Raw genomic sequence first — 23,210 nt, 5'->3', positions numbered from 1 at the left:
TGAACAGCAGCTGACTAAATGTATCCCAGACAATGCAGTTCCTGATTTAATTAAACTGTTTGGTAACTCAGCAGAAATTCCACCAGCTACAGATGACTTTTGGCTGCAGAACTGGTGTCAAACAGTTGTGCCTACTTTTGAACAGTAGCCATGGCAAACGGAACAATTACATATCTCTTGTGTGCGAGAGCTGAATGTGATGCATTGCACTGTGCTGCCCTTCTTCCAGTTTGATGATAGTAACAGTTCTCCAGTGTTAATTAGTTTTTTGTTATGCTTTCAACTGCAGTTATGTTCCTTTGCTTGCTATAGCAGTATGCACTAGCTGAGGTTCTGCCTCCTGACTTTAGTTTCCCGATTATTTCTTGTAACAAATGCTCCTCCCCCTGGAAATGGGTATGGAGCCAAGAGTCTGATTCTGCTCCAATGAAATTGGTCAACCTGATGAGCAGAAATGCTGAGCACCCTCTACTCCGAGGGCACTCAACACATTGGAGCAATATGAGGTCCCAATGCCCTTCGTTGCAGAGATACGTTTGACATGTGACCAGATGATTATAGTTATGCTTGGACTTTCCTTTGTTCAGGCAGTTAGTAGGTATGAGGAATGCTGTGAAGCTCAGCAGCACTGGAAGCAATTCCATCACATGTGTTACTGGGAACTAATGTGGTGCTTCAGTTATAAACGCCAGTGGAAGATGGCATACTTCTATGCTGATCTGCTCAGCAAAGAGAATACTTGGTCAAAGGTAAGTTAAAGTGGAACAAACGAAACAGTTAACTATGGGGAAGCCTGCAGTTACATGCTAACTTACGGTCAGGTTGCACAGTCTCTTTAACTGGGCAGTAACACAAAATACGATTTGCTGAGGCCTTGGCAGATGACATGCAAGGGGGAGCCCAGTGTAGATGGGACTATAGCTCAGTGTCAAAGCTGATTTTTGACTAAGGGACAGCTTTCCAAAGGTGACCCATTGCCAGGTGGGAAGCAGATCACCTTTCTTTTATTGCAGCTACAGTATGAACCTGAGCTGCTTTGTGGATGGTGGGCAACCTACTTCATTTGCACATTTAGTTTAGTACTTACTTCATGAAGTACTAACTAAATGTTTAGTAACTAGTTACTGCACAGTAGCGCTGGCAGTTTTTTTTGTGACACTTACTGCGCAGTAGCCTAATAACACTGCACAGTAGTGTATTAGCACAGTTTTTGACCACACACCTACTGTGCAGTGTTATTAGGCTACTGCACAGTAAGTGTCTTGCGTAGATGTGCCCACTAAGGATAAACTCAGTAGTGCCACAAGATGCTACAATAAAGCCCTGACCTTGCACATGTGGAAAGGAGGGGAATGGCATGCAGTCTCTGAGGACTTCCTCCCTCTTGGTTCCTTGAGCTTTTGAGAAGCCATTCAGAGGGTTTTTTTAGTGAAGAGGAGATGGTCAGCAACCAGCTGCTGTCTGTAGCACTGGTCCCTGTCACTGCTCCTGCTGAAATTGGTAGCATTCTTGAGGAACTGCTGTTTATTTGGAAACACCATTCCCACCAGTGTTCCCTACAGAAAGCAATAACGAAACACTGAAAGGTAAATGTGGCCAGACATCTGTCCCATTGGTGCTTTCCAAGGGGGTCACTCTCCAGAAGTGGTTTAATGCTCTCTGCTAGTGAAAGCTGAGGTACTTATTGTAGATTATTGGGTTCAGAGGAAACACCTTTGCATTGTCATAGCTATGCTGCAATGTCATTTGAACACTGACATGAATTAAATCATAATAGGATGAAGTGTGAAAGTGAACAGGTGTGTGTGTTAGAAGCACAGGGACCTGGGCGTTCTAAGGGGAGTAGCCAACCACAGTACATGGATTTGTATAAAGTATGCTATTGAAGATCCCTTTCCATTACAAACGCCATCTAAAATTACAATTATCACTGTTACCTCTGCTCTATTGCCACTGGAGCAGTGACATTTCATTCTGACACGTTCAACTGAAATGAAGGACTTCACTGATCTTGAACCAAATTTTTCTTTTTACTTTCTTAAACTCACCTATGTAGTTCTGTAATCAGTTAAAAAACCATAGGATTTCTTTTTGTGTCACATTGACTTGAAATGACATATATGACTTCGGTTTTTCCTTTGCTTGCTATGGCAATTGCGTTTTGGTTTTCTGAATTGTATTTTGTGTTAAAGATGACTCTAAGGGAAAATTCCTGAGCAGGTCTAATTATAAGGAATAACTTATTAGACAGTGTTTTTCTCTTTTTTTTCTGTTAACAGAACTGTCTTCAAACACTGATCTTATTAAATATACTTGTTGTTTGAGATTATTCAGCACAGTTTTAGAAAATTCCTTGTATTTTAGGACTTCCTATTTGAGCTGTGCTTAGTTGTGATTGATTATATCCCCTACCTACACAATATTTTTAATGGTCTAAAATGAAAGTTTTATGCCTGTCCTAATTAGTTGTTCAGTGGGAATTTTTGAAAAAAAAGAATTAAAAATTCACATTCCACAAGTATAAAACTGAACTGAACACACGTTTCTGGAACGTAAGTAAAAACCAATATAAACATGGCTAAACAAATCATAGTAAGTGACATTGCAACATTTGCCCTTCCCTACTCCCTTTTAAAAATGCATTTACAAGCAAAAGTAACACAGGCTGTCCTCCTTAAGTGTCACTTGTATTAATTTCTAAGGCAATGAATACATTTGACTGCACAGATGATCTTGATTGCATTTGCAGGCTACGTATGTTTATATGAAAGCTGCCTATCTCAGCATGTTTGGACCAGATGACTGCAAGCCTTTTGGGGAGGATGAAGTTGAACTGTTTAGGTAAAGTTTAGAAGGTCCCAACTGGGACAGTGTTCCATTCCTTATCTTTTCAAGTCATGTTGAGCTGATGGTGTTGGGGAAGGAGAGGAAAAGTTATTTACTTTGCAGTTAATAAGATATAGATGTGTGAAAATGTGATCAGAATTTGCTAAAAAGATCAGCTTTCTCCGGTGGCAGGCCCCCCACAAAATGCATCTGTGAAAGAAAATGCAGTGCTGTTGGACATGCTTGCAATAATTCCAACTGACCGTACTTTGGAAAGTTCTCCATGGTCTCAACTATGTTTCAGCTTCCCATAGGCTTTGAAATACTTTGCATTATGATAATTTTCTGGTCTCTGTCACGGTGGCGGCTGCTATTACACACAACACTTCACATGGTTTTTTTTAGTTGTTCTCTGTAGTCCACCTTGGCCTGGAAAAAAAATTAGTTTCCTGAAAGCTGTGACTAGTTTTTACTACAAGATGTGTGCCTCCTATTAAAGATTCTTACAGACAGCTTCAGAATTTGATTGTGGTGCTTTGAATTTAGCAGAAGTATGAAAGGCTTAAGAAGATAGGAACTAGGGTGAATTAATGTGTTCCAGAAACTGTAATTTGATTCGTCACAAAATGCCTAACTGCTATTTCAAAGTAATCAGCCAGCGTAAGTGAAATTCTCCTGTAATGCAGTCACATTTTAAGTTATGTCATTCTGGAGAAGATGATATTTATCACTTGCTGTATTAAAAACCTGTATTGTGGTATGAACAAACGTGAATGATTCCCTGCAGATTTCCTGCTGCTCACACTGATTTATACACTGAAATGCATTGAAACTGTTGACAGCATCTGTATTCTGTGAGAGATCATTGCAAGCAGATTCCATTGGGTTTGGCAGAGGTGATTTTTTTTCTTTTGGCGTCAGTCTTTTTCAGTGGATTTGTCTTTGAAATTTCTTTCCTGCTGAACGTTGTTTCCTCATTGGTTGGAGTGGTTTTTTTCCTGATATCCAGAAGTAAAAAATGTGGCAGGGGCCCAAACAATTGTTAATACTTAATTTTTCTTAATTTTCAGGAGTGTGCCTGGTTTGAAACTGAAAATTGCAGGGAAGTCGCTGCCTACAGAGAAGTTTGCCATTCGGAAATCTCGACGCTACCTTCCCTCAAACGCCGTCCCTTTGCCTGTGCCACCTCTGGTAAGCAGGATACATTTTTTTCAATCTTCGTATATTTTCCTGTAGCTCAAAATATATGGACACATATAAGATATTTAGAATGGCAGCCTCTTAGGTTACCAGCTTGAAACCCCTGCAGGAGACTGGTCTGGTCCCTGAACACAGGCCGATTAACACAAAAAACATGGCACTGGCCATAAGGAGTTAAGCTTGTCATGTACAAATGTTTTGCATGTGCAACTCACTATTTCAGGTTTCAGATGGAAATACCCTCCAGCGCTTTTCCTCCATTGTGTATTAATGTATTTGCTTTGAGGTCCCTGCAAGTAGATGTATTCCATGTGCGACATGCACTGAGGCTGGCAAAAGGAAGCAGTCCAGGTACAGCTAGAGAGAACAAGTGTCAAAGCATGCCTGAACTGGTATTCCTAGTCTTATCAACCTGGCTCTGAATGTTGCAGGCTGAGTTTGGAAGATAAGCACATATCTGTGGCTGGCAAGTCAAAACCAGTCCAGCTCTTTGCAGGCCAGCCCAGATAAGGGCTGTGTAGAGTAGATATATGTCCTCAGAGTACTGGCTGATTTTCAGCAATGTTGGTTGAAAATGTCTGTTCTGGGAGCTCATTTATGGGGTGCACAGCTTCCATGAGATTTACTTCTTGGAGAACAGGTGAGAACTGACTTCTCTGAGTTTGCCAAGTGCTACTTTTAACATCAGCATTCTTGACTAAGAGCTGTACCCGTGGACAGACATAGCAGTTGAAACGTGCAGCCCCTTTCTCGACCCCAGCTGGGATGATTCAAAATTGCTGTGGCAGGCGCTTGTTCTTCAGCTTAGAGGCACTAGAGGAGGCTGCAGGGACAGGGAGGGAGCAGAATTGGGGGATGGAAAGCCAGAATCCTGCCTCTATTGGCAGGAGTGGTGGGGACACAGAGGTTGAGGGGTCTGGGGGAGGAGATTCTGGATCTAGCAGGAGTCTGGGAAATGAGGGCACCCAGAGGCATGCAGGTATGTGGCAGAGATGGGGTGGGGGGGTGCCCTACTGCTGGGAAAACCAGGCTCCAGCTCCCAATCCTCCAGCCTCTCCTCCCCTCTCAGGAGCAGAGATGACACTAAGATGTGGGGGGATGTGGGCATGCTAAAAGGGAGGAATGGGCTACAATCGGACCTAGACAGGTTACAGGGGTGGGTGGATGAGAATAGGATGGGATTCAACACTGACAAGTGCAAGGTGCTGCACCTGGGGAGGAAGAACCAGCACCATACCTACAGGCTGGGGAACTCCCTTCTTGTCAGTGCAGAGGCAGAAAAGGATCTTGGAGTCATCATTGACTCGAAGATGAACATGTGCCGGCAGTGTGGGGACGCGGTCAGGAAGGCCAACCGTACCTTGTCATGCATCCACAGATGCATCTCGAGCAGTTCCAGGGAGGTGACCCTCCCCCTCTATGCGGCACTGGTCAGTCCAGTTCTGGGCGCCGCACTTCAAGAGGGATGTGGGCAACGTGGAGAGGGTTCAAAGGAGGCCACTCGCATGATCAGGGGGCAGCAGGGCAGGCCCTACGAAGAGAGGCTACGAGATCTGAACCTGTTCAGCCTCCACAAGAGAAGGGCGAGGGGGGATCTAGTGGCCTGTTACAAACTAGTCAGAGGGGACCAGCAGGCACAGGGGGAGTCCCTGTTCCCCCGAGCACTACCAGGAGTGACCAGGAATAACGGTCACAAGCTGGCAGAGGGTAAATTCAGATTAGACATCAGGAGGTGCTACTTCACTGTCAGGGCGGCTAGGATCTGGAACCAACTTCCAAGCGAAGTGGTGCTGGCTCCTACCCTGGGGGTCTTTAAGACAAGGCTTGACAATCACCTTGCTGGAGTCGTTTGACCCCAGTACTCTTTCCTGCCATGGCAGGGGGTCAGACTTGATGATCTACTCAGGTCCCTTCTGACCCGACCAACTATGAAGAGGATTTGGTGGGGGTGGGGACTGAAGAACCAAGCTCTGGGGACAGCATGGGTGTGTGGGGTCTATTGGAGGGGCCAGAGGCAGCGATGTGCAGGGAATGCGCTATAATGCTGGGATTGCTGCCCATGCTGGGAACCCCAGCATGCCTCTGGTTGTAGCATGAGGCTCCTGCTACAGGAATTCCAGCCCCAGATTCCCAGAACCTGTCCACCCCCATCCCCTTCCAGTGGAAAGGTAGAGGGGGCTGGAGCTGAAGCACCTGGCACTGGAAAACAGGGAGAGAGCAGAGCACTGTGGGATGCTGGTGCACCTATGGGTCCCCTGTGCCTGCCCAGAAGTAACAAAAAGTGAAGCTCACCCGAAGATACTGCCTTTAGCCCAAGAGTTTTATTTGTCTCTGTTTCTTAGACCAACGCGACTACAACATATATCTGTGCTCCAACATAGCACTTCATATAAAAAGATCCTCCTCTGCAGCCCTTTAGCCATTCTGAGAACTTTTCACACAGGTACAGGGGGCCCTTTGAAATGTTTGAATTGTTATGTCTGTCCACGCCCACCGACAGTAGCTGAGTGCAGACTGGAACAGTCTATCTTCGGTTTCCTTCTTCTGCAGTTCCACTCTCAAGGCAGCAGGTGGCACTCCCTAACAACCAGGGGATTTGTGGGACTGGGGTGCAGAATTTTAACTGAGTTGCTGTCAATTATAGGACTTGATTGCATGTGAAGGAATTAGCTGGTGAGAAGTAGGCTGTTAACTTAGATTTAGCCTAAAATATTTTGATTTAATGTATGGAATAAATGCAGTCTGAGAACTTTTTTACTCATCTTAGTAACTGAATCATGACTAGAAACAAGCAAGTACAGCATAGCCTCCAGTATCATTGCAGAATAGCTCAGCTAAAGCAGGAGTGCTCTTGCATTAAAGCACTGAGTAATCCACCTACATTAACGTGTTCTTATACAGACAGCTCTCAAATGAAACTACTGTTATACAGATGCTGAGGAATAAGAGCCATTTACATTAAGACATTCAAATTAAGCAAAGCTTTTGGAAAATGTGAAATGGGAAGTTGTAGTAAGTCTGCGTGATGGTTCCTTCCTTAACTTTGCTTCTAGTGCTATTTGTAATGGTTGTTGCGATGGGAACATCTTATATGAGAAGTTGGATGGGAACAGTAGGTTTATTTTGTATAACCCAGTGAAACACACCCATGGAAAAGTCGTGTAGAATCAGATGGAAATTAAACCAGTTGGGTTCAGTAGAATGTATCTCCCAAATTTACACAATTTAATAAGAAAGAGGTGCTTTCCATAGATTTTTTTAAACAAGCCCCAGAGATTTAATAAAGAAATATATCCATGCTCTAGAATTCTGTAGGTTAGTGTAAAGACTGGTGGATTTGAGGAACTAATAAGGCATAACTATTAGTTATTAATAACCTGGTCTTCATTAGAACCACAGACCAAGAAGGGAAATTGATCAAGGGATGCAGCCTTTGAGTTATCTATTCCTTTAGTCTCTCAACTTGGTAGCTGTCCTCATCAACTACAGAGATGGGGTTGATGTTTTACTCAATGATCTGCACTGGCGTAGAGTTGAATTAGATGGGGCTTTGTAAATCTCTTCCAACAAAAATGCTCACAATGATCAATCACATTGACAACATATTATCAATAATATCTGCTTTTAGTAAAAGACTCAAGATATTTTTTGCACTTTGTTGAGAAAATCTAAATTTGCTAACTCCATCTCTTTACTGCCAGATTAATGAGGTTCATGTTCTCTGGTTTCTCTTAGGAAATGATGTATATCTGGAATGGTTATGCTGTAATTGGAAAATGTCCTGACCTAACAGAAGGCATGCTGGAGACTTTAACCAAGGCAGAAGCATCATTAGCAAGCCAACCAGGTAACTACCGATTTAACTCAAGCAGATACTTACAATGGAATAGCTAAAAGGAATTTGATGCAGTCAAACATACTAATCCAATGACAAGAGCAAGCTTGCTCGTATGAACTAGAGCACACTATTAATGCAGTTCTAGATTGTTCAGAAAGTATCCTTTGTTTATCTAGCAAACCTGTAGTCCGCTTCACCGTAGGCCCTAAAAACTGAGAACACAATCTCTGCTGTCTTTATGCCCTTTCAGTCAGGATAAGGATTACTGACATCTCTCCAGCTGGAACTTTCTTTCCCTCCAAGAATACCTAGTTATACTAATAATTCAGTCTGGAAAATGAGCTTTTAAAACAGTCTCCAACTTAGAGACATTGTTTGAAATTTGCCGCCTTGTTGCTGTGTGGGAAAACCAATATAGTCAATAGGGCACCCGTGGCTGACTGCAAAGAAAGTCCTGTCTCATGCACAAATGAGATACTAGAAACAGATTGTTTTTCATCTAATTTCTTTCAGTTTAACCTTGATTTTTTGTTGTTGACAATACTTATTTAAATAGCAGCATACTATTGTATTGCTAACATAGGTGGCTGGTAGGGATCACTGAAATGCTTTTTATTTATTCATCTGGGTGCACAGAAATGGGATGGTAGTGAGAAGAGATTAAAAGACCATGGGGAATTCAGTTACTTTCTATAAATACAGTGGGGAGGAGAAATAATGCTGGAGGGAGTGAGAAGAACCATTGAAATTAAAGGACAATGTTGGCACAGAACAAATAGATGTAAATTGACCATGAATAAATCAGAAGATAGTTTCCAACCACCAGAGCTGTGAAGTTTTGGAACGTCTCATCATCAGACCCTTGATATGAGGATGACAGTCTTCCAGTAGATAGGAACGTCATCAGTGAGTCCATAGATGACTGAGGAACTCAATCTGAGATCCACATGTTCAACAGCAGGTCTGACAAATAGTTCCTAGAGTAAGGAGTAGATCCTGGTGATGTCAGGTTACAGCTCTTTCCTTTGTTTCATCTGTCCACCTCCCTAGTGAGGTGAGTTTGCTCAAAATGACTGAGGCTTTGTCATACATCTTGGCACCACGGGGAACAATTCACTACTTGAGTCTCCCAGGTATTGATGTTAACATTACACTTTTTCACATTGGCTTTCAAAGTGTCCTTGACTTACTTCTTTTGCCCACCTCTGAAACAGTGATCACTGGTGAGTTGGGAGTGTAGGACCTGTTTTGGGAGTTTGTCAGGCATCGTTATGACATGATGAACTGGTGCTGTATAAACATGGTGCTAATGCTGGAGGTGTTTGCTTGAACCAGAATACTGACATTTGTTCTTTCTTTCCAATTGATATGGAGGATTTTCCAAACACCACTGATGGTAACATTTGAAAGCTTTCAGGCTTTTCCCATGTCATCCAAGTTTCACACCCATACAACAGGGTAGGAATCACAACTGCCTGGTAAACAAGTTGAGTAACAATGTGTAGTTGATGAAAGAGTTCATGGATTTCATAGACATTTGGGCTGGAAGGGACCCTAGGAGATCATCAAGTCCTGCCCCACGGGTAGGAAGTCAGCAGGGATCCTATGATCCCAGCAAAATAAGCATCCAAATGTGTCTTGAAGGCATTCAAAGTGGGTGCTTGAGCTGCCTCCAGCAGCAGTCTATTCCAAAACTTGGCGGTTCGGACAGTGAAGAAGTTCTTTCTTATGTCCAGCTTGAATCGGTCGCAGCGGAGTTTGTGACCGTTTGATCTTGTCATCCCTTGGGGCACTCTGGTGAACAGACGTTCCCCCAGATCCTGATGAGCACCCCTGATAAACTTATAGGTGGCCACCAGATCACCCCTGAGCCTGTGCTTTTCTAGGCTGAAGAGTCCCATGGTGCTTAGCCTCTCATCATAAGGTCTGTTTTCCTGACCTCTGATCATGCGCGTGGCTCTCCTCTGCACTCTCTCAAGCTTCTTCACATCCTTTTTGAATTGTGCAGCCCAAAACTGGATGCAGTACTCCAGCTGTGGCCTCCTGAGTACAACGGGAGAATGACGTCCCAGGATTTGCTTGAGAAGCATGTATGGATGCAAGCCAGCATTTTGCTCACTTTACTAGCCACAGCATCACATTGAAGGCTCATGCTCATCTTGTGGTCAGTCGTGACCCCCAAGTCCCTTTCATCCGTAGCGCTAACCAGCGTAGCACTGCTGAGCCTATATGCATGCTGCAGGTTTTTCCTCCCAAGGTGGAGAACCTTGCATTTTCTGGTGTTGAACACCATCAGGTTCTCATCCGCCCATTTCATGAGCCTGTCAAGATCTGCCTGGATCACCCTCCTGTCCTCAGGTGTGGACGCTTTACCCCAGAGTTTGGTGTTGGCAAACTTGGCCAGTCCACTTCTGACACCAATGTCCACATCATTGATGAAGAGGTTAAACAGTATAGGCCCTAGGACAGAGCCTTGAGGGACCCCACTGGTGACCATGCACCACGATGATTGACTTCCATCAACCACCACCCTCTGGGTCCTGCTGCGGAGCCAATTCCCCAGCCAGCAGATCATGGTGAGGTCGAGGCCGCAGTTAGCCAGTTTTGCCAAGAGGTGATCATGGAATACCAGATCGAAGCCTTTTCTGAAGTCAGGATGTACAACATCAATCTCTTCCCCCTTGTCCAGGTGATAGGTCACCTGGTCGTAAAAGGAAATGAAATTGGTCAAGCAAGACCTACCCACAAGAAACCTGTGCTGGCTATCCCTCAGAATATTGCCGTCAACTAGTCTGTTAAGGATGACCCCTTTGATAATCTTTTCCAAGACCTTCCCCAGGATAGAGTAGTAGTAGTAGTAGTTTGCCGGATCTACTTTTCTCCCTTTCTTGGCACAACATTGGCCCTCGTCCAATCATCGGGCACTTCACCAGAGCACCAGGAGTTCTCAAAGATCTGTGCCAGGGGCTGGGCTATGATGCTCGCCAGCTCCTTGAGTACCCTTGGGTGTAAACCGTCAGGGCTGGGTGACTTGAAGGTATTCAGTCTGTCAAGGTGTTCCTTCACAAGGGCAGCTTCGATGGAGGGTAAGGAATCTCCCTCACCCGGGCCTCCCTGACCCACAGTGGGCAGCGGCGTCCCATGGGACTGATGGAAAAACAACCACGAGACTGAAGTTTTTTCCCATCTTGCTGTTACATTTCAGCTGATATTTCATCACAACCACATGCTTTGTTGTTCATCTGCTTAGTGGCTTTCAAGGCCTCTTGATAAGTTGGTGCACCTGCGAGGTACTTCTTAATGGGATGTTGTGACATGGCTTCAATGGTATTGTCTTTGAAATTAGAAACTCGGTTCAGGATATCTTGAAAGTCCTTTTTCTGCCATACTTTGATGGTAGACCTGTCCTTAAAGAGTGTTGTTCCTTGGACCTCTGAGGGACAGCTCCTTGTATGTTTGGCCCATAGATAATTTTGTTTGTGCTAAAGAAACTATGTATGTCTTGGTTGTCAAGAAACTGTTGAATCTCTTTTTAGCTTTGTCCTCCCACTACTTCAGGGGTGGGCAAAATGCGGGCCATATCCACCCCACCAATTGATCCCGTTAGGCCTGCTGGCCAATGCTGGGAGTCTGAAGAGGGAGGGTTGTGCTGCTCTGTTCTGCTGCAGCCAAGGCTGGGCTGGGCTGGGCTGGGCTGCACAATGTGCAGACTCCTCTGCCCTACCCAAGCCGGCTTTCTGTTGGCACTGTGGTTGTGTAGTCTTGGCACTGCAGCTGCTGGCAGCTGGGCCTGCACAGGACAGGGCACGACACAGTGCACCAAGTAGCCTTCCCACCTGCTGCAATGAGCTGCTGCTGTCACAGCATTGCTAGGAGGTGAGTCTGTGTCCACTTCAGGTGGGGCTTGGCCTGAGGCAGCCACTCCTGACTTTCTCAGTGTGGCATGGTGGCACAGGCTCATTGTGGTGGGAGGGACAAGCAGGACACCTGTTTGGCACACTGCGTCATGCCCCATTCTGTGCAGGCCTGGCTGCCAGTGCCACGATGCCAGAACTGTGCCAACAGGAAGGAGTGGAGGAGTCTGCGCACTGTGTGGCCTGGCCCCAGCTGTGGCAAAACAGAGTGGCGCAAGGTGCAGCCCTCCCTCCTCAGGCTCCTGGTGGTGGCCAGTGGGCTGGACGGCATCAGTTGGCATCTCCCACTGCCCCCCTTTCCTCTCTCAGCCCTCGACTGCTCACCAAAACTCATTAAGTGGCCCCCCCAGCCCAAATAGTTGCCCACTTTTGCACCACTTGATTTTCTGCTTTCAAATTTTCCTCTGGGTCTTGGCTTTAATGTGGCAATAAGCATCTTGCTTCTGTCTGGAGTTGATGCCATTCTGCCAGGCTTTGAAGGCCTGCTTTTTTCTGTCAGTGAAAGCTTGCATTTCCCTATCATTCTCGTTGAACCGTTCCTGATGTTTCTATATTCTCATCGAACCGTACCTGATGTGGAGAAACCTAGAGCTTCTTTGCCCACCTCACAGGTACCTTTCTTGAGGCTCTCCCAATGATTGATGTACCAGGAATATCAGGGAATTTTTCACTGCTGGAGATGTTTCCTTTTGGCAGGGTCTTTCACACACTCAGTATTGAACCATTTTCTTGGTGTGCTTCTTTTATTTTCATTGTCTTGGGGGTGATACAAATGGACATGATGGGAAGTGCCGAATGATAATCTGTCCAGCAGTCATCTATGCTGATCACAGCTCTGGTGATTCGGATGTCACGATGGTCCCAGGCATGCACTATGACATGGTCAATCAGGTGCCAGTGTTTTGAGCAGGAGTGCAACCATGGGGTCTTTCATGTGTTGCTTTGGCAAAACAAAGAGTTCTTGATGATGAGATCATGGTTCAAACACTTGTTTCTGTGAAGAATTCCAGCTGAATTGAATTTACCCACCCCTTCCTTTCCAAGTGTTGTAATTGTCTGCTATAGCAGGAGACTGGATTTGATGACCTAATCCAAAAGGTCCTGTCCTGAACAGGACGGATGGACACTATTTTGATACAGATAAGTAAGTATTACTGCTCTGAGGATCTCCAGCTGTTGAAAAAAGATTTTGAGATATGCCTTCTAACTTCCAAGTATGTATTTTATCTTGTAGCTACAGAATTACTACCAGATGACCAGTGTTTAATAAAGCTGTTGAAGGGTTTATGTCTCAAGCACTTGGGCAAGATTTCAGAGGCTGAAGATCATTTTACCTACATCCATATGAAGTAAGTTTTGTACTTAGACAGGAGAATCCTAAGAAGTCCTGCATGATTTGTAAGCTCTGGGAACGGACAGACAACCATGTACCCTGTGATAATTTACATTGTTTTGTATACCGATGTAATTTATACAGGAGACACTTACCATTTGCGGTGGAGATGTTCTCATATCTTCTGTGAATGGCGAAATCTGCAAATAAGGCACTATGTTCATGAAAATAACCGTGGCCAAGGGGGGGCACAGCTGTGCTGGCGACGGTGGTGGGAGCCTGGCGGTGGCAAGCGCAGAGCTCCCAAGGAGCTCCTTTAAGTGTATTTAAGATACAGGTTCGGCATTCGCGAATATTTGAAACCTCAAATGCCAAAGCCATGAATAGTAAGGGTTTCCTGTACCAGGATTAGGAATAGACATACATGCAGCTCTTGGAGGGTATCTCACGTAGTAGGTAGCTGTTGTTCCTTGCTTCTGGGCAGCAGTAATAACCTGTTTGCTTTTAGCAAATGGCTTCCCAAGGTTGGGCACAAAAAGATGATGCCTAAACCAATGATTATACCGATATGTTTTTATTCTGATTATTTCAGGGTTAAATTTTCCACTGGACTGAGTGATGTAAACCCTTAAACTGGGGTAACTTCATCTGTCTGCTACTTTTTTACAGTGGCAGAATGCTGATTACACAAACATAATATAAAACTGATTACACGGGCACAAACACATCATTTATCCATGTCCTCAAGCTGTCAAGTCCTGAGCATGGAGTTCTATTCTGTAACTCATGTGAAAATGCCACTATTTTACTCAGCAGATCTGCAGTCTGTGTATTGAGAGTTCCATCTGCTGACTCCAGTGACAAAAGTGCTTTTATGCCATTTTCTCTTCTGTTAGCCTTGCAGAGTCAACACAACTGAGTGTGAAAGAGTGGGATTCCGTTATTTCTTGTGCTTTTTCAACAGAATTGTTTGGAGCAGTACAAACCCACTGAAAGCGAAGGTGCCATTCGGGGCATAAGTGTGTTCTGCAGAGCCTGTGTGGGATTCTGTGAGAAGAGAAGAGCCCAGCTTGACTGAATTTGCCAGGCAGGCAGATAGGAAAAACATTGTGCATGAGCACATTAGACAGAGAATCCTTGAGCCATAGTAAACCTGTAATCCCTTAGTCCCATTTTAATTTTGTTGTCTGGAGGAGAATCTCATTTTAATGCAGCCGACTGAGACTGTTGAGATATGGATGCTTGTAGAGCTTTTCCACTGGAAGACTTTTGAAATGCCAGCAGGGGAGAACGCGTTTCGACTGTGACATTCCAGAGTGCTCGCAAGTGAAGGCACTCTTCGCTTTTCTTACCGCATTTTATTTTCTGGAGATTTGTGAAAGAAACTGATTTTCTAGGCTCTTTTCAGGCTGCTGACTCAAAGCTTGCAGCTTATTCAGTGTGGCAGTCCCCATGCCTCCAGGCAGTGCTTCCTAAATGGTGAGTGCTGCCTGCCTAAGCAGCAGAACTGGGGCTTTAATCTCAACGTGCTTCTGTCAAGCATTTTAAGAACAGGTTGTGCAGATGTTTATCCGGAAAAGTTCAGACCAGAGTGATCGTGCCTATAGATTGGGCTGGACTAGCTGGTCTCTTGAGGTCTGTATAACCACCAGTGGCCACAACAAGGGGTGATAAATATTGGTGCCGGGGTTTTTTTGCAGCAGATATCTGTTCGCTTTATGGAGGGAGATCACGAGCAGCCCAGAACCGCCTGTGCTTTCCAGCCACCCCAGGCTGAGAATTCTCCTGCAGGACCAGGCCCCTGAAGCCCTGAGAGCACCTGCCTGGGTTTCAGTGCTTGCAGAGGCACACCCAGGGAGTCTCCCAGCGGGGGACTCTCTGGGTGTTCATGTCGTGCTGCAGTGCCCCAATTCGGAATATCGGGCAATGGCTGTGTCACCCAGTGAAGTGGAAAAGCTCTGCTGGGGGACATCCTGGCACAGCCGATCCTGCTCCAAGGATGACATGTTTATAGTGTAAACAGCATGGGTGTAAGAAGCTCAATAGAACCTGATACTGCCTTAAAGGCAAGTTTTAATGAGAAACCCAACTTCAAAGGAGCTAAGACTTCGCCTTCAGCAATGAGGGGGGGAAAAAAGATGTTTTTTTAACTGTGTGTCTGCTGCTACATGATAAAATCCCAGCAAAGACTAAGGAATTTGTTGTTTTCATAGACTGCCCTAATGAGATTCTCACAGCTGTAAAAGAAAAGGCCCCCACATAAATTTTAACTCAACCTATTCACTTGTGTAAAAACTGCAAAGTGCTTTGTCTTCATTAGGATTTTACCTCCAGTTAGCTAACCTGAGTTAAGAAAAAAACTTTTTTATCATGATGAAGACTAAACCAAACGGAGATTGCAGAATGCCTAAAATAATAGTTTGTCACTAGCTCACAATTCCAGACATGAAGATGTAAATGCCAGTATTGTTACCCATCTCTTTCTCCATATAAGAAAGAAGGATCCGAGACCTTCAAGTGGGTGATTTTTGAAGGACAGCACCGCTTTTATTTTTTTTCACCCAGTCATGAGGAAGATGAGGACTTATTTTTTTCCCACCTAGTCATGGGTATATAGGTGAGAGCCAAACTCAAAGAACCAAATGGTTGCACAGTCTTTAGTGAACAGCATCTCATCTTGGCAGCACATGTGGGCAAAACTTATTCTGTGGATGAAGCAAAGAGTATGTCTTTGCTGTGAAAGAGACATTGGGGTGCCAGTGAAACCAGGCACATCCTGGGGCTGACATCTGCCTTAGTGTGCACATGGCCAATCCCACTCTTCTGGGCTAAGGCAGTAAGACATCTACATTACCTTTATTTGGGGTATAGCATGTACGGACCAGGCCTGGCATGTTATACTGCAGTACTCCTCAGTCTGGTCCTTTGACACTGTAGACTTGCCTTTAGAGAGCCACCACCTTTTTTACTCTCCTGCTAATAAGAGTTACATGTGTAAGGTTGGTCACATATCACCGTGTAGAACAGAGCACTCATTGAATAACCTAGGATTTGTCTTAAGATGGGGAGTGTGATGACCATCATAGTGACATGGATTATTTCTCTGAAACTCAGTTGTTCTGGTGATTTGTAGTTAGAACTGTTAATGAGAGAGAACTTCAGCATGAACTGCTTGTTAATAATGCTTCTCTTCCTCTTCCAGTGAAAAGAAGATAAAATACGACCACTATCTAATTCCAAATGCCCTGCTTGAGCTTGCTGTGCTGTACCTAGACAATGGCAGGAAAGAAGAAGGAGTAAAGTTACTGGAAAAGGCCAAGTAAGATTACTATGCACATGTGCAGAAATTGTTTGATTAAACACAGGGGTTACTGTATGATAGCAACGCCTCATGATCTCGCCAAAATGAGACAGGCATTGCCCAAATACTTAAGGATATAGGTCTGGAAGGGGCTGTCTGTGCCACCTGGGGAAAAGGAGCCCTGAAGAGCTTCCAGTCTAACCAAGGGCCGGGAGTGGAAAACAGAGCCATCAAGTAGTGGAAGAGCTGGGAACAGCACTCACCCCCAGAGTCTGTCTGTAGCCTTCTTTGCCATGTCACTGCCATATAACACATCCAGAGAGACTGTACTGCTTGGAAAGCTGCTTTAGGTGCTGAGAAGTCAGCTTTATATTTCCTAGCCCGGCTATCGGGGTTTCCTATCAGAAATCACTCCTGAACAACATGAAGTAACTGCCTCGCCAGGTAACTTTATTTTTCAAAAGAGGTGCATTGAATGAATTCAGGAACCTGTAGCAGAAAAATACCAACTCAGTTTGCTGGCCAGCAGTGCTCTGTTCTTCCACCACATTCTTAAACACATGCAGTAAAAGTAACTTTCAGGCAGCGTCTTTGCCTCTGCTGTTGTAGGTGCCTGTGAAAAGCAGCAGAAGCGTTTAGCTTTTCCATAAAAAAAAAATCCAAACAAAGCAGTACAGTGGGGACGATATTATCAATGAATCAGGAATGTCTGGGCTTGATCATGTACTTACTTCAGCATAGAGTCAACAATCTGTATCCTGCCCCTGCACAGTTCTCAGCTCTCTTGCTGAGCCAAAATTTCTTCCTGAGAAAAGTGCTTGGCATTGCGCTGGCCAGACACACCGTGTAAACATGTCTTACTGTACCCGTTCAATGCCCTTGTGAGCTGTGTAGGCAGTCCTCCAGTTTACACAAAAGGAAGGGTGGTGATGTAGCCTGTTCGAAGTGGAGCCAGGAGTAAAATGCAGGGTTCCTGACTCCCACTCCAACAGTTAGGGCCCCGGACTGGGCAGCCTGTCAGAGAGAATGTTTTTAATAACAAAATCCTCATCAGAAAGCTTAGCTGAAAGTGTTTCAATGCTTTCACTTCATGCACCCAAAACAGCCCCTTTTTTTCTTTTCCAAGTCTGTATTTGAAGGAGAACAAAATAGCAAACAAAGTCTGGATATGAAGAGTCAAGGGCAACTCATTCTGCCCAATCTTTCATCTCTTACTGCTCAAGGACTGTCCCCAGCACGTGTCTTGAGTCAGCAGCTTCAACAGCCCAGCCTGGACATGGCAGCAGTGTAGTTTAAAACATGTCATACATGCTTAGAAAGTATTTAGAGCTTATTTGTTTGAACATGTGGCTCCAGTCATAGCCACAAGCATTGGAGTGGGGGAAACAACCTGAGAGGCATCCTGTCACCATTTGAAGCCAGCAGGGCTTTGGTCTCTGAGCTGGTGTAGCAGGACAAGTTAACACTGGGGGTTTCTTCATCCTGCTTCAGAAGAGCTGGACAGTAGGCAAAGGTCGCTGTCTTCACCTTGGAAGGAGAAACCGTCTGTGCCTGAGCAGTGCGTTTCTGCCAGGGGCTCAGTTTCCGTGCTGCATGGACGTGTCCTTGACTTTCCATGGGAAGCTCTTTCAGCCTTCCCTTTGGAACAGGTACTGCGGTTTCCTAAGAGTGGGGTAAACTCTGCTGATGCTGATCCATGTCCTGGCGAATACAACATTCATTCCAGACACCTCCAAAACAAAACTGCCTGTCTCACTACGTCTGGTGCTCCTAGGGGGTTAGCGAAGCACTTGCTTTTCAGTTCACCGTGCTGTTGCTTTCAAGGGAGGAGAGTACTTCACAGTGGGTCAGAATCGTGGTAGGTGGATTCGTTCTCAACATTTAACCCTGCAAAGGCTTTCTATATACCCAGCTTGGAACGGGAAGTTTCCCTTTAGCCACCAGAGGGAGAACTGGCCATGTCAGGTGGTTTCCAGCCCAGCAACTTCATGTTTGCAACTCTCAAGTGGAGATGAGTGCACTGCCTGCCAAATGATGCCAGCTTTGACTTAAATCTATGCACAACAGACTTGAGTGGTGCAGCTGTGGAGAGTGTGGTAAATGAGAAACGTTTCGGGCGGCTTGACAGTACCTAGAAACACTTCCATTGATATTGCCATCTGCTGCAAGCAGCATTCTTAGCGAGGAGAGGGTGCAAGTCGGTGTGGTTGGCACAGTCAGGGTAACGTAAATACACCGGAGTTTGAGACCAGCACAGCTGCCGTCCGGCAGCCTTGTGGGTGGCACAAGCAGCACCTAGCTTACTGGTTAGGTTTAAATTTGCTGCAGTGGGGAGAAGTGGGGTGACCAGGTTGTCATTCCTCCTTTCACATCGGCCCCATGCTCCCAGGCTGGATGTCAGTTACTCAAGCAGCATTTGAATGCTTTTGAAAAATACAGAAACTACTTAGGACTTCATCTGTAACCCCCAAGTGTCAAGTAGCTTTTGAAAGGTAAACGACCTGTTCTTGACCAGCCAGGACTCGTGTTCTGTATTTGTCCTGCAGAGGAGAGGCGGTGACGCCTAGAAAAGAGCTGTATGTGGATGGCCTCCCTGGACTTTACCTCTCAGGAGAAATAAATGCACTCAGCTCACTGCGAGTCGCTGTAACTGGCTGGAGCCTTGCACATGTGCTGCTGGGAGCAAAATCCAGAGGCCAGCCCATGGCACTGAGTCAGGCTCTGGTCATGTAGAGGGGAAGGGAACCTGCCTTTCCCTTCTAGGCTGATGGGCTGCTCCCTGCCAGCTATTTTACCTCAGTAGCCAGAGCAGCCTGTGCACCTTTCTGCAGGCCCCTGCCCGGACCCCTTTATAATTCTCTTCCCATAGCAGCAGACCAGGCAGCCTCGCTCATCCCCCTGCACACCATGCACTCAGGCCTTCTTGAGCCACAGAACAGAGCAGCGGATTTGCCCCCGTTGGTCTGGAGATCGCAAATTTGTATCTCTGCTTAAAATATTTCTGTCCTACTTGGGTCTCCTCTTGGTTCATCTTTTCTCTGCCACACTGCAGATAGGCAAAATTCAGGCGTGAAGTGTGTCAGTAAACATGCAGTGTGTCAGGCTCCTTCTGCGCTTTGGCCACGTTCCTTCCTTAGCAGTGGTTGTCCTTCATTACTGCAGTGCCTTGATTCGCTCTTGCAGTTCAGTTAGAGCACGACAGTTTATGCTCCAAGTAGGTAGGATGTTGCAAGAGCTCTGGTCTCGGTGAGACTGCGCATTTCAGCTCTTTTTACTTGAGCTCTCACCTCTTGTATTCTGCTGAAGAAACTGAAGCAACCTGAAGAAAGTAGCATTGGGAAGACGTCTTCTCACATCCGCACACACAATGTCAGAATTTAGGCTAAGACCTTAAAAACAATCCTCGCCCATGTTACACTACATATGAAAATCTAATGGGATTCTTCAGTTAAGTTTGATTCTCTCACTAGGGTTCCTGCCTGTAAACAACGAGCTTGACGTCACATCCGTATCTACGTGTCCTAAGTAGCAGTGCTGAAATTCTTGTCTTATATCTATGCAGCAAAATGTTTGTGTTCCTGTCTTCACCTTATTAAAATGTTATTAAGATTACAGATGCTTGGCTTCATAGTAACGTTGAGTAAAATCTGGACAATAAAATAAATCTGATTTCTAAGCATAAATTAAATTGACACTATGGATATTTAATGTACACTTAGCATTTTGATTGAGTGGAACAGATTCCATATCTTATCAAACTATATTTTCCCTGGTAATTGCCAGATACTAGAACTACAAATAAAAGCACAAAGAGCTGCATTGTTCTGCTAAGCACACATGCCTTGTATTTTAGAGTAGGCAACAAAGGAGATAGTGAGAACAGGCTTTTCTTGCTGTCTGCAGTTGTGTTGTTTAGTACAATTAATGTAAAGATAAGTAGAAAATGTTTAGAGCTGGTATGCTTATCAGATTGGATCTGCTTTTGTTGTAGACAAAATTACAAGAATTATTCCATGGAAACGAGGACACACTTCAGAATTCAAGCTGCCTTGCACCAAGCCAAATCAGTCCCAGAAAACGGAATGCATTCTGGAGCCTCGGCAGTGTTGTAACATTTCCTTCTTCGATGGAGTTTGCCTACAGACTTTGAAACAAAAAATTACCAAGGTGTCAGGGTGAATTTTTTTTCCCTGCTTCAATCTCAGGCCTGTGTTGAGAGACCGGGGCATTTGAAACTTTAAATTGAATCTGGTACTGTACATCACAGTGGGGAAAAAATCCAAATTGAATCCTAACTTCTAGCAAAGATGTCTTTTCCCTGCGTGGCTTTTAGCGTCCATGTCTGTGTAATTCATCATTCATTTGTGTATCTGATTTTTAACCGTTTACAGATTTGCTTAGTATGCTGGAATATGAAACGAGACAATGAAACAAGCCTTTTTAGGTTCGTTGGCTTTTGATCTTTTATTAATGTCTGTCTGAATTCACACTGCTGCTGTCGTAAGAAAGGAAATGCCAGTCTCTGAGCTGGTTAGTTGGAATAGTGTGAAGAAATCCAAGGCCAGTTTTTTCAGATTAGTTCAAGGAGCACAACAGTGAGGAGGTTTTGAATTTCAGGCATGTCCAGTTCTTCGTGCAAAGCCCTTTACCAGCTTTTCTCTGCAATAATTTTCTAGCTGCCAAAACAAACTTGCTAGTAAAACCCATTAAGAAACTTCTCTCTTAAGCAAGTCATTTTTTTTAAAGCTCAGTCTGTCTGCTATCCTTTTTGGAGACTGGATAATTTACGGCATATCAAGAGTTTTAGGGAAAAGCAAATGAAGATGACAGTGGAAAAGATCGTTCCTCCTCCTTCAGCGACATTTAAAATGACAAGAGGGCATTAAGAAACAAACCTGTATCCTTTACAGATGGAACATGACCAGAAGTTTTATTGTTAAATCTCAGTCCTTGAAGGTCACTTAAGAAACTCAGTGTTTGTTCTGCTGTTTGTTCAGCAGCACAGAACGCATTTGCTGATAAACTCGTTCCCAGAATCCTGGTTCTTGGGCTCTCAGAACTGACGTTTCCAAGGCTAAAGGGATTACACAGTAGTTTTTCTGCTCTAGGAAGCTTGAGCTGAAGCAAAACTTCTCTGTAATTCTTCCTCGGTTACAAAAGGGAGCAGCAGTGCTTCAGTCTTAATGTCCCCCTCCCCCTCCCCATGTCTGCATCTCCATAGACAACTTGGCCGTGACTCTTGAAGGCAGGGCAAGGGACTAGCCCCTCAGCCAGACCTTGTCTGCTGTAGAATTGTTGGTTTTCTGCACAAAAGGCAAGGTTAGAGTTAACTTGGTTTGAGGTGAACCCTGCCCTCACCCAGGGGTTTTGTGTTGGGAGGGAAAGACATGTTTTTGCAGGTGAGCTCCTGCCTACCACCAGGATTGCTGGGGATGAGAGGAGGGCCTCTAAGCTCCACAGCCCCTCTCTGTGAAGGTAGGCTCTTCAGGAAGGCTTATGTCCCCAAATATCACCAAGGGGAATATTCCCCCCTCTTTGGTCCAGGGATGGGGGGGGAGGTTTCCCATAAGAGAAAGGGAGTCTTGACAGATTCTTTTCCTCTTCCAGGGATGTGAAATAGTTTCCTAAAGCAAATTAATATTGTAGGGGGCAGAAACACTTTCCCCAGCCCTGATTGCTTGACAACTTTCAGCTTGGATGCCAACAGCAAACGCAGCCTTTGTAAAAACCACCCCCATTTAGAAGCACAGGTGCAGGATGCGCTTCCTCAAAAAGCAGTGTTACCAGCTCTATGTGATCACAACAGTCCACTCGGGGCAGTCAGTTACTGTTTACATATTATGCATCAAAAGTGAAATGGAAAAAGCAGAGACTTTGCTGTTTCTTATATTTGTATCTAATAAACAGAGTTTTGTTCCACTTCATACATGTCACCTCTGCTTGCCGTTGCACCCTCTTCTGCAAGTAGCTTAGCAACATAGGCATATTTTGATGAGAAATGCCATGAAAATTATGATTGTTGATGCTTTTCAGAAAGCCCTCTGGACTCCAGTTCCAGCTCCCAAGGGGGGCTGCAATGTATTTTTAATATTTTGCCACCTCTTAGCATGCTTGAAGTTGCCTACCAAGGGAGGTCAGTGTTTGCTGTGGATCACCTAGCAAAAGCATTGGGGGAAAAAATGGAGTGTCATTTACATTCTCTCACACATGCTGTGCAAGAGGAGGGAAGTCTTGCAGCCCAGACTCTGCTTTCCTAGTGCTCTGGGGAGATGGTAATCACCTCACTCGACTCCTCAGGACTTTTCACAGGTCATTTCTGATTCAGTCTTTGCAGTCAAGGATATTTTATACTTGATCTTTGGCCAAGACATTGAGATTTGAAGCTGTGATAGTCTGCTGCTGTTGTGGATTGCCTATCATCTGAAGGCGGTTTTCTTCCAGGGAACAAGAAAGGTCCATGAGCTGGTGATCTGATCCACAACTTGAATGCACAAGATCAGCTGATAGATGATAGGACAGCTGGTTGAGATGGACTCCCTTGCAAGATGGGACTTCATTCTGGTGGGCAGAGAAGAATTTTGAAGAGTTTTGAGCTTTGATGCAGGCTCCTATGGTGATGGTTGTTTGGTTCAGCCTGTAGAAATACTGTTGGAGTCTCCACTAATGTTAAGATCATATACCAGCACATAGAGGTGCTAATCTGCATTAGTCTGACATCAGGCAAGAGACAGGGTGAGGTGACACTTTAGAGACTAGCTGCTTCAGAGAAGCAGGAGCTTTTGTAGGCACCAACCTATT

At 44.9% G+C, this 23,210-nt stretch overlaps 1 protein-coding gene across 2 annotated transcripts in view; it reads left to right on the top strand.

The window, feature by feature from the left end:
* TTC39A (tetratricopeptide repeat domain 39A) overlaps positions 1-22,336 on the top strand; it is a 95,670-nt gene extending 73,334 nt beyond the window's left edge. For both annotated transcript variants that reach the window (XM_090047103.1, XM_090047104.1), the window contains exons 12-18: positions 588-749; positions 2,750-2,841; positions 3,897-4,017; positions 7,762-7,873; positions 13,013-13,127; positions 16,314-16,430; positions 20,404-22,336. In XM_090047103.1, coding sequence (XP_089903229.1) covers positions 588-749; positions 2,750-2,841; positions 3,897-4,017; positions 7,762-7,873; positions 13,013-13,127; positions 16,314-16,430; positions 20,404-20,524 — 840 coding nt within the window. In that variant the 3' untranslated portion in view covers positions 20,525-22,336. The remainder of the gene's footprint in view (positions 1-587; positions 750-2,749; positions 2,842-3,896; positions 4,018-7,761; positions 7,874-13,012; positions 13,128-16,313; positions 16,431-20,403) is intronic.
* Positions 22,337-23,210: the final 874 nt, after the last annotated feature.

Source organism: Crocodylus siamensis, chromosome 5, assembly GCF_052110815.1.
Source record: "Crocodylus siamensis isolate JL-2025a chromosome 5, ASM5211081v1, whole genome shotgun sequence".
Classification (NCBI taxonomy): Eukaryota; Metazoa; Chordata; order Crocodylia; family Crocodylidae; genus Crocodylus; species Crocodylus siamensis.
This window is presented reverse-complemented; position numbering and strand designations above follow the sequence as displayed.